An 11856-nucleotide genomic window follows, 5' to 3' on the forward strand; every position below is an offset into this window, starting at 1 on the left:
TTCAAACAGCCAAATTCACACTGCACCTACCAAGAATGATGCTTATGCTCCTTCTACTCAGATGATTTAGATGAAGCCATCCGCAATCAAAGACCACCACATTTGATCCTCGCGGCTCCTCTCATTCGGCCTCAGTCCTTCACGCCCAATCTCAGTCACTTTCCAAATTTGCCGCCAATACCCTCGGATCCGCAAAAAATCGCCGAAGAGTTCACCCTGATTAAAAAATCGACAAACCCCTTCCTGAACCAACTCTATGGAGACCATTACCAACTTTCTCTCAAATTCCCTCTTTCGGTACCCACGGCGGAAGACCCCAGAAGTGATAGGCCTCCACATAACGATGTCACCAGCATGCTCTCATGCCGTGGGGCTGCCTGAAATTGTGGCTGCTATTCTGGAGCAGCTGGACAATGCCAAAGCTCTGTTCGCAGCTCTGCAGGTCAATAAGCTGTGGGCAGATGAAGCCACGACACTGCTATGGCGTGTGGACCCTCCAATTCTGGCTCTCGCCCGCATCGAAGACGCCGAAAGGCTCCAATACTACGCAGACAAGATATCGTCCCTGTATCTTCGGTACTTTGAGAATGAGGATGATGCATACAAAAATCAAATGAAGTTACGGTCCCTACGGTTTCCACGCTTGAACCGATTACGGACGGAACAACCGGGCGGCAAGGACGAGCAAGTATTCTTGAAATACCTACAGCCCAACTTACGGACGTTTGAACCATGCGGATTGCCCATGTCAAAGTTCTTAATGGAGCAGATACAAGAACGATGTCCTGCTCTTCGAAGTCTGTGGATAGACAACCAGCACGGCCGGTGTACCACAGATGACCTTCTGCAATTCTTGAATGGTATGCCTTCTCTGACAAGTATTTGTCTTATTGACAGCAGGGAAGAGATCATATCTGACGAGGTGTTTGTTCACCTCGCTTCACGACCAAATCTGGCCGCACTCTGCTTATACCCAGTTCTGAAGCTGAGCTTCATCAACGGGATGCAAGATATGGTAGACCAGCCGTTGCCCGAGCTTGTCTACCTGCGATGCTGGTCGGAGAGCAAAGCCTTCAGTCAACTCAGCCATTATCTAACCAGCCTCACGGATTTGGACCTGCGCTTGGTTGACGCCGCTAGCAAGACAGTATTCGACATCTGCTCATGTACCAGTCTCGTCAATCTTTCGCTTGACTTTGATTACCCTCACTTTGATGCGAAGTCTAACTTTCCCCCAGAATGTCTCCTCGCACTTGCCAAAAGCTGCCCACAATTGCAAGATCTCAAAGTGATGCACAGTCGGCTTTGCGAAGTGGATGGTGGTGATACCACCAATATCACCGACGACGTAATTCAAGACTTCGTAACCTTGCTTCCCGGATTGAGCTGCCTCAACCTCACACCCAAAACAAGTCTTACGTACCGAGCATTAGAAATCCTTGGAAATGGTTGCGCCAATTTGAAAGAATGTCGTTTTGAAGGGAAGTCTTTCAACCTGCGGCTACTTGAAAGTAATGGTCCTGTGCTTTTTCCGCAGCTTGAGTTCCTAGCGCTCAAGCCTACCGAAGAAGGCCTTTCAGCAGCTATGGCTATAGAGAGATTTCTCCACCATGCACCACGCATAAATGTGTTGGCACTTGCAAATTCGCATTGGGACGCTAGAGACGCATGAGAGAATACAACATTTGGAGCGCCAGGACGATACCAGGTCTCTCGTTCAACTCGCATGGTGAGCATGAGACACTTGGAGACGCAGGTGAGATAAATTGAGCTGCTACAACAGCAGGATGTCAGATTTGGGAATCAGTGAAGGGCTTGGATCTGCAGGATCGAGGAAAATTCTTCAATACGTGGATTTATTTTAAGCATGTCATGCGGAAGAACAGACGGAGGTACACGGCTAGCAAGGCCTGAGACCTCAACCATGTACCATTTCAAGCTTGCGAAAGACGCAATTTCTTATCCAAGGGTTGAAGTCATCGGGCAGTGGTCGATTTGGATTTAGTCTTTATGTCCACCTGGTTTTGGCCAATTTACGCACATTCCAGCACTCTACCACCAACTAGATCTGACAACTCGCCTATCCTATCTCTTCACTTGGACCTCCGACACGATCGCCGACCATACTGATTTCCATATAGCTCTCATTGAACCTCGGTCACCTCTCGTCCTCAAGTGCATCCAGCTCTTTCACGAAGCGAACGTCATAGATGCTTAGGATGGAAGGGTTCTGCTGAATGTATCCGCTGGGATAGCGTTTGTAGCGCCTGCTGATATGGTGGTGGGGAGTCACTCTTTGGCCGGAGTGAACTGGACGGCGTGAACATGAGTTTGGTGAGAGAATCTAGAGAGCGATGTCCATGGTTATGGTCATGGTAATGGCGTCAGGGTTGGTGGGAGGGTTCTGGATTATGAACCAAGCACAGGAGACAATAGAACCTGGTGGTCAATCAAAAAAACTCTGAATGTATTCGCAACAGTGGGACTGTGGGTTAGTGGGTCCATTATGAGGCCATAGCGTTGGTGGCTATTGGTACCCTTGTTGGTACCCCTGTTGGTACCCCGGCAAGGGGTTGGGGACAGGTGTCCAGTACGAGCTATATAGCCACCTGTTTTGCATTTGTCAACGGCTCTTTATTCGATTTCGTCTCTGTCAGAGCTATATTATTTTTCTTCTTCTTTTCGTAGTTGAGTCTATATATATTAGTCTTTATTCAACTATTATAAATATACTCTATACTCTTATATACTTTATAATAGCTCCCGCTACTACTACCAGGTCCAAAAAGCGGCTATACGAGTTACACCCGTCTTTAAGATTACTAAAAAGATCTTTAACGCCGCTAATAAAGCCTTTAAGGCCCTTAAGGCTAAAAAGGCTATTAAGGCTAAAATATTTTCCTCCGCGACGAGATCGTTATACCTGGAACGCTATCGAGGATTATTACTTCGGACGAGATCGATAAAACGCCTTCGCCTATTAGAGGGCCTAAAGTAGATCTTACGGAATTAATAGTCTAGCTATTTAAGATCTAAGAGGAGCGAAATTACCGCTATCGTTATAAGGGTCGGGTTTATAAGTCACGTTGTTATTACTACCGCCACAGCCGTAATTATCGTTATCGTCACTCGGATATATTGGATTTAAACTCGTTTAACTCTAAGTCGGATTAGAAGGAAAGAAGAGAGATTTTATTTCGTTATTTAAAAGGTAAGAAGCCCTTTCTTAGTATTACTAAAAGATTTCGAAGTATAAACGTTAAGTACTTTAAGTAAATCTTCTTCGGAACTTTTAAGACTAAAAACTTCGCTAAGCTGGCTTATATATATACTATCTCGATTAAAGAGGATAAGAATATTAATAGCTATAATTATATAATATATTACTTTCTTATATACTCGATAGCCGTCGGTCGCTTTATTTATATAAGCGTAAAGAAAGACTTAAATAAGATTCTTTATATGTATACTATTCGCCTATTACGGCTGCCCCTTACCTATAAATTTAACTTTATCCTCGCTTACCATCTCGTCTTTATTACTATACGCATTTAGGGTGATTAAGACGATCTTAAGGTCTAGAAAGCGAACGATTAGAGCTATAAGGACCTTCTCGTGCCCAGAGGGACTTATACAGGTAATAGCAAGCCAAATGCCGGTGCGCCTAGCCTCAATAAGCTCGTTGCAGTTAGAGAACCTATAATTTGCAGAAATTTTAATAGAGGTAGCTGTTTTCGCGAGCGCTACCTCTACTTATATATCTATTCGATCTATTAATAAAATTACTCGTTAGATAAGTACTTTAAAGTCTATAACTCAGCGGTGAGTACCTTCAATTAATTGCTACTGGGTAATCGTATTATCAGGCTAGAATAACTCCTAAGGTACTCGTAGGTACTATGGTCGCTATAGTGCATATCTAAGGGGTTCTTGTACGCGCTATACAACCTACTAGACCCGGATTTGCCCTACTAAGAATTGTTAATAATTGATAATTGATTTAAATGGTTAAACGATTACCCGGATTTAATATTTGCTAAAACTATTTCGGCTATTCTTCGAAAGGGCGCTAAGATAGGTTTTCGAGGCCCTATCTTAATCTATTATAATTAAAATCATTTATCAGCACGTTAAGCACTCTAAATACTATTAGCGAACCTTTAAAAATAGCTTTAATAGTATCGCTTAACCGAGGTTAACTCTTAAAACGAGCCCTATTACGTCTATTCGCCACTCGAATTAATATCGAAATACGATAAAGGTTGGAGACGGATTTATAACCTCTTATTCCTATATAGCTACTTAATTAATAACGATATTTAGGCGGAGTAGGGCGTATTAGAATATATTATATACGATAACGTAGTAGTAATATTACTATAGAAAGGCCTAAGGGCCTAATTCGTTAAAAGAGATCTTAGAGACGTCTTTAGATATATACTCGTCGCTATATCGAATTAATAGCTACTTGATTTCAACTGCGATAAACGCTATTGGAAAGAACGATACCTATTATTCGAACTACGTATATCACTATTTCTATTCGATCTCTTCGTAAAGGCCCTTATTTAAATCTTAATCGCTATTCTTCTATAAGAAGTAGTGCTTTATTACTTAAACGATTTCTTCGTAATTCTTTTTATTAAGTGATAACGTAGCTGTATACGCGTAGTAGTTCGATCAGCTATATAGCGAATTAAGCCTTCGGATTAATTATATAAAGAATATAATGGGTTTTATAGCCGAGTTCTTAGGAATCGAATTCGATAGCATTTGTATATAGGCGAGACTCCTCTCGGATAAGCTAACTAAAGTAAGAACTACGGTTAAAAACCTTCTAAAAAGGGCAACTATCTTATATCAAAAGCTTAAGTTAATAATCGACTTTCTCTCTTTCGCTGCCAAAGTCGTGATTCCAGGAAGAGTATTCTTAAGGCGACTTTTTGATGCCCTTCGAAGGCCTGCGATGATTGTATGAATTATAGGCGACATAAGGGCAGACTTACTATGGTGAGACACCTTTCTAAAGTACTGGAATGGCGTCGCCTTAATACGCCACGTCGATAGTCGAGTTATGTAGCATATATGAACCGATATATCTGGAAAATTCGGTATGGGAAGTTATATTCTCGATTATCTCGATCATATCCAATTAATTTAACTTAAAAACGTTTTTAGCATTAAAATATCTATACGTTATCGTTCTAAAGATATATAATTTAAAGAAATGAAGGCTATTTATTACGCGATGAAATTGTGGCTATAATAGTTACGAGGATCTCGCTTAATTCTCTACTACGATAACGACGTATACGTTAATAGATTATATAAATTCTCTATATACGAGTTAGTTATAGCTTTATTACGCGATATAGCTATACTAGTAGCTATTTACGATATTATAATAATATTTATTTAAATATCTACGAAGGCTAACTAGCTAGTCGATAATCTATTACGTTTTTAGTACTAAAAATTGCTAACGTATATTCACAGCTGAAAGGTCTTATATCTCCGCTGAAATAGGGCGGGACTTATTAGAATATTGATATAATTAGACCGCCTACCTCGAGAGACCGCGCGACTTCTCTGATGGGGGCTTGCTATTAAAATTAGGAAGATATATACGACTCTAATAAGATTCTATACGACCTATTGCGCATTTATAAAGATTCAATCTCCCTTTCTAGTAACTATAAATATTCTTACGAACTAAATTGTTAATCTAAGCACTCGTCGCGTTAAGTCGAAGTCTATAAAGATATACCTTATCGGTTTTAAATCAGCTTATGTGAATATAGGGTTTGATAATCTCTTAGTTTTTTATTACTTTTAATTATAACGTATTATTATAGATAGTTAACGTCTTCGTGACGAAGCTAATATAAAGAAAAGGCGTTTAATTATTAAGAATCTATTACTTTAAATTCTTTCTTATTTTAATAAGTTAATCTATATTAAGATAACTCTATATATCTTCTTTTATCTTATCTTCGCGATATTTCTATGTATAGGTAAGTTTACTTATAGTAAGCGAGACCTTTAATAAAAGGACTTCGGCGAATGATTTCTTATATATCGCTCGGTGAGGCTATTCGATAATTACTTGAAACTTATACTTTCAATATTCAAAATGGACCTATTTCGCCGTAAAATTATACTTACGATAGCTGTATTAGGCGATGACGTATGCGTAGTTAAAGCCTTATATTACCTCTTTAGATAGAAGGCTTTATTTAATACGCCGCTATTTTAGTTAAGAGACTTCTTCTTTACTAGAAACGTCGTTATTAGTAATCTTCGCGAGGTGCTAACGTTACTTAATATTAAGGGCTATTATTTAGGCTATTCCTTTCGTAGGAAGGCTATAACATTAGTATATAACGCCGGCTTTAGCAATAACGAGATCTAATTGCTAGGTCGTTAGAAGTTAGATTTTTATCGCCTATACATCGTCACTTATCTAGCCTATATATTTAGAGTATTACTACGGTACTAGCATCTTTTAGCCCGTTCGCGCTAGTATTATCGATCTTTACTACTTACTGCGATAAATATTGTTAAGAGTTCTTCTCGAGACCTTTACTCTCTTAAACGACGTCTTGGGTTTAAGGTTTTTCTAGCGCTAAGGAGTCTTTTTCGGGCTATCTACTTAGTTTAAATGTCTAAAAAGCTCTTAGCTACCTTAGTGTTGGATATACCTAAATATATATCTATATATCTACTTTATATGCGTTGTTTTCTATATAGTCTCACTGTTTGCGAGTATTAATCGCAATAGTGAGTTGTGGGTTAGTGGGTCTATTATAAGGCTATAGCGTTGGTGGCTATTTGATTAGCCGTTCGTGTTGGTACCCTTATTGATACCCCTATTAGTACCCCGGCAAGGGGTTAGGGATAGGTGTCTAGTACGAGCTATATAGCCACCTGTTTTTATCTATTAACGGCTCTTCATTCGATTTCGTCTCTGTCGAGCCATATTATTTTTCTCTCACCCACCTACACCTATATATAGCCTCATTTCACTTTAGGGTATATCGCTTAGATATGGGGTTTTTCTAGCGCTGAGGGCCTTTTTCGGGCTATCTACTCAGTCCAGATGTCTAAAAGCTCTTAGCTGCCCCAGTGTTGGATATGCCCAAACACTATCTACATATCTACTTGTGTCGTTGTTTCTGTATGGCCTCACTGTTTCGAGCACTATGACCTAGATGGCGGATGTAGGAGAAGAGTTTGGCTGGTGGATTCCATCTTTCTAAAGACAACGGAGCTTACTGTTTCTAATATAGTCTATGAGTCCAAGCATATTGTTTGGCGAGCTTTGCGAAAAGATTGGGAAAGTGATACTCGCTAAGGACCGCGATTTGCAACCAGCGTGTTCCAAGAGACAGAGATTGCCGGGACACAGGGTCAGCAAATACTTCTCAGCGTGACGAGTACCACTTGACACGATGATCTGGGTTCCAAGCATACAATGTCCAGTGGGTCCCAGATGTAAAGAGCTAGGCTTGCATACGGCAAGAGATAAATTAAGACATGGAATTCCTTGCTTTTGCCAAGAGGGTAAATCCGATCCGTGACAAGGATCGGGAGTGTCCTCTGGAAAGTTTCCACAACAACATTAGCCCATCGACTCTGTAGAATTCAACCCAATCGGGACCAGACAGTCCCAGCCTTCTTGCCATAACACAAACGCACGGATCGTCTGGGCCGAACCGAAATGGTTTCACCACCGTCCAGAGCTATGGGAACACGGGAAGACTCTTTCGGAGCTAAGAAACCCGAAAATACCCTCACGCTTCCCAGCAGCTGCGGGAGGGTCGCCGTACCTATTTGGTGCATGATTTGAGTCTCGGCGAGGACCCTGAGGGGCAAAGCTACCCCCATCATCCAACTAGGTGCCGTCTTCGCAGGCGGCTACAGCGTCGTGCCTGCCACCCACCAAACAGTTGCGTCTGCCCCTCATATTCTCCCTGCATATTCTCCCTGCAGTCGAGGAGCGTTCTCGTACATGACGGATTTACTCCACTATGTGCCCGACGCACTCGATGCTCTTGGTAAGTTGACATGAAGCCACAAGCAAAGGGCTCGACGGATTGTGCGAGATACGAACGCGCTGCTCTGCTGCCGTTTCAGTCAACAGTAGAGACTTACCTCTCGATGCTACAACAGTGACCGCAACGTTGCGAACACCAAAAGAACATAGTATTACGAAGTACATCCTAGTGAGCGGCCGCAGAGCCGCACACACAGTGCACGATGATTCAGAAGGTTGAAACGGGCAATTGTTGCTATGTTCCCCTTCCGTGTGCTGGAAATAGGACCCACCTCATAGATGTTATCGAAACCCTAAGAAGGGTCAAACGAGCCCTCAAACTTGTGTCTATGTATCACAATGCCTGTTACACGTTGCGTCCGATTCCTCGGCTCTGAAAACACGGACTCGGTCAATTGGACCTTCCTCTGTCTGCTCACGTCAAATATGCGTAAGCATTGAGCTGGCTACTCAAACACATTGCAAATACAAAACACGGACGCTGTCATCGCCTTCCGATCTGACTGCCAGAAAACTTTTTCCTTGGCCCACCCTCTTCGTATTCCTAGCGGAAATAGCCTTTGCATTTCTTCAGGGCAGTCAGCCTTGCTCTCCTTCTGGTGCAGATCACGGCTGTACTGGGAATGTGCCTACGGCTGCTACATATCTGTTACATGTTGACCTATCAGACAAAGAGTTACTGCTCCAGCCGAGGCGGCGACACTCTCAACAACACTTACATCAGCCCTGTTTCTTCCTCGTCACAAAGGTTCCATCCGTTCGGTACTCGAGACATGAGCCTATCATCGAAAGTTTTTCGAAGTAGAGTGGAGACATTCCTCTGCAGCAATGCGTGCTGCATATACAGGACCCAGCAAGGCTGTCATGCTGATGGAGGGCTCATTCTATATTCTCCTAAGTTACATTCTACTGAAATATATCACTGGCAGACCACTGACAGACGAAAAGTTCATACAATCTTCGTCAATCAAAAACATATTCTGCAAGAAAATGGGATATCGTTTCCAAATGTACTCGTCCTCCAAGAGACGCCACAGAAAATCAGCGAGCGACCCTGTTCCAAGGATACCTTCACGTCGCCACCTGCAAGGCGACCGGCTCCTTTCAGTTCCTTCTGGTCTTGGGAACTCCCAACCTCCTGGCAGACTGGGCCTCAACGACGATTTAACTGCTTATCTCTCGAAAATCCGGAACCTATGCGGTCCTGACCCTTCACACCTAACCGTCTATGAAGTTCCAGCCATAACAAACCTCCCTATTCCAGACCACCCTCTACCAGGTCCAACGGTATACAGTGGTGCGGACCTCCACCGTTCCACCAACACATGTGAATCGGCATTAAACGCGACAGTCTCCAACGATGTCGAAGTTCAAGAAGATGCTTCTTGGCTGTTGGCGCCCGACGCAGAGATATACGGAGACTTCCCCAATGCTCAAGGAATGGCCTATGGGAACAATCTTCTTGCAGATGCAACACCGTATAGCGGTCTTGATTCTCGAGGAACGGGCAATCTGGAAGACTTCACTGCAGGCACAGCAGACTTCAACAGCGGGAGTCTTTGCTGCACGTCTTATCCATACCCAACCTCGTTTAACACGACCAATTTCAACAGCTTCGAATCTTCGACCTTCGCTCCTTCTTACACCCACACTCCTGTCTACTTCGACCAAAGCATGGGCAACTTCATAGGTCCTGGGTCTTCAGACATCCCCACTCCTACAGACAGCTTCAGTCAATGGCATATCGCTCCCAATACGAGCTTTTCCACATCCCTTGAGAGTCCAGGCATCCCCGATCTTTCACACAGCTCCACCGCACACTGTCCGACTCGGAACATGACATATCTCACCAGCCTTGGACCTTCAGGCACTTCCTCTTCAACTTCATTCATTCCTGAGATCAGCGAATCCTACAACTTTGAGCACTCTTCTACTTCCCGTCACCGTTATCTCGCTCCGAATGTGAACAATGCCGGCGGTGTCGACCCTTTCGACACCTCCACTTCATGCCATCTGTTTAGAAACACGACCAATCTCCAAGGCCCCGAGCCCTCCGAAATTTCGCTCCCACGCCCTTTCGTTCCAGACGCAACCAACATCGATGGGTTCGAACCTTCGAACATCTCCGTGAGGGACGAGATTGTGACAGAGGATATATGGTCTCTTTTCACGACCTTTAATGATGGTTCCCAATTTCTTTCAGAAAATTGCGAGATAGGTGGTTCCATTGCTCTCGACGCACCAGACGTCAACAACCTACATGTTCCAGACGCTTTAGAGTCCGTCGCTGGACCGTATAGTACAGGTCACCCCGTCAGAGACACCGGCTCAGTTGAAATATCTCAGCCGCGGAACGAAGGTCGTCAACGAAGAAGATCCAAAGGTCTGCCGGCAGGGCCGGAACCGCGGCAGAACAATCAACAGAGAAAGAAGGCAAATCCTAACGGCGTTCAGAGAAAGCCCAGCTCAAAGAGACGCAGATTCGACCCAAAATTCCGCTACTTCTGCACCCGTCCAGAGTGCAAATACTCTCTAGAACACGGTTCCGAAGGATTTCCCTCGGAACACAACGCAGTGCGGCATGGGGGAACTCATTCACCTGAGAAACCGTACGTCTGCCCGTTGTCTCATACGAACGGCGATGCCCGGTTTCGCCGGCCGGATAGTCTTAAAAGGTAGGTTTCTCCCGTTGCTGATGATGAATGCAGCATGCTAACACTGGCGTGCGTGCAGCCACATCAAAAAGCGACATAGCGACAGAAACCTTGAAGATCCGTACATCAAGTCCATCCTGTCAAAGAGGTACGAGCTGCCGCAGGTCAAAGACGGGAAGAATGTCATCATTGTGAAGATGCGTGACTAGCGCACTCGGTTGAGAGAAGGATGATGGATGAACGCTGCCTCTACCAAATTGAATGTTGATAAAAAGTCCATTTCGTTTCCCAGCACGGCGAGCGCGCGTTTTCGCTTTCGGACTCTGGGTGCCCCATAGACTTTCCTATGTTCCCTGTTTGTGCGGAAAATAACTCATAATGTCATTGCGACTCATATAGACCATAGAACGCCGTCGTTTCCTTACTTCCTCAACAGTCACTTCCTAATAAAGTTCCCCTCATACCGCCGTCCCCGAGCTATGTTTAAAAACATGACTCTTGGAAAGCACCAACGACAATTCAAGACTTGGAACTACACGTCAAACACCTTTTCGCTCAACACTCCCCATCCGTGTGACACCAATACCAAGCCGAAGCCAACGACTCAACAAACCCTTCACCCCAATCACAGGCTACCACTTTCTCTTCAGCCCAACATTCTGACCCTGAATACTAATATCAACCCTAATCCCGATATCCCAATCCCAATCCCTATCCCAATATCCCGATCCCATGCCCACAGACTCGGATCCATTATGCCATCCATCCATCCATCCACTGATTCATCTATCCATCCATCATATACTTATTCATCTATCCATCCATCCATTTATTTATTTATCTATTTAGTTATTTATCTATTTATTTATTTATCCATCCATCCATCCATTCATTCATTTATCTATCCATCTATCCATCCATCTATTTATCCATTCATTCATCTATTTATCAATCTATTCATTTATTTATCTATCCATCTATCCATCTATTCATCTATCCATCTATCCATCTATCCATTCATTTATTTATCAATCTATCCATCTATCCATCCATCCATCTATCCATCTATTTCTATCCACCTATCTATATCTATCCACCCACCCACCCACCCACTCATCCATCCATCCACCCATCCACCTACCTATT

At 43.4% G+C, this 11856-nt stretch overlaps 2 protein-coding genes across 2 annotated transcripts; both read left to right on the top strand.

Annotated features, from left to right (window-relative positions):
• Positions 1 to 256: 256 nt before the first annotated feature.
• On the top strand, positions 257 to 1672 carry HO173_008138 (uncharacterized protein; the record flags this gene model as incomplete). The annotated part of the gene is made up of 1 exon (XM_037310038.1): positions 257 to 1672. One exon carries the CDS (start codon positions 257 to 259, stop codon positions 1670 to 1672), a length of 1416 nt encoding a protein of 471 aa, XP_037162998.1.
• Positions 1673 to 9046: 7374 nt separating this feature from the next.
• On the top strand, positions 9047 to 10919 carry HO173_008139 (uncharacterized protein; the record flags this gene model as incomplete). The annotated part of the gene is made up of 2 exons (XM_037310039.1): positions 9047 to 10731; positions 10790 to 10919. The coding sequence occupies 2 exons, from the start codon at positions 9047 to 9049 to the stop codon at positions 10917 to 10919; spliced, it is 1815 nt and encodes a 604-aa protein (XP_037162999.1).
• Positions 10920 to 11856: the final 937 nt, after the last annotated feature.

This window comes from Letharia columbiana (genome assembly GCF_014066305.1).
Source record: "Letharia columbiana isolate WasteWater2 chromosome Unknown Sc0000028_s0, whole genome shotgun sequence".
Classification (NCBI taxonomy): domain Eukaryota; kingdom Fungi; phylum Ascomycota; class Lecanoromycetes; order Lecanorales; family Parmeliaceae; genus Letharia; species Letharia columbiana.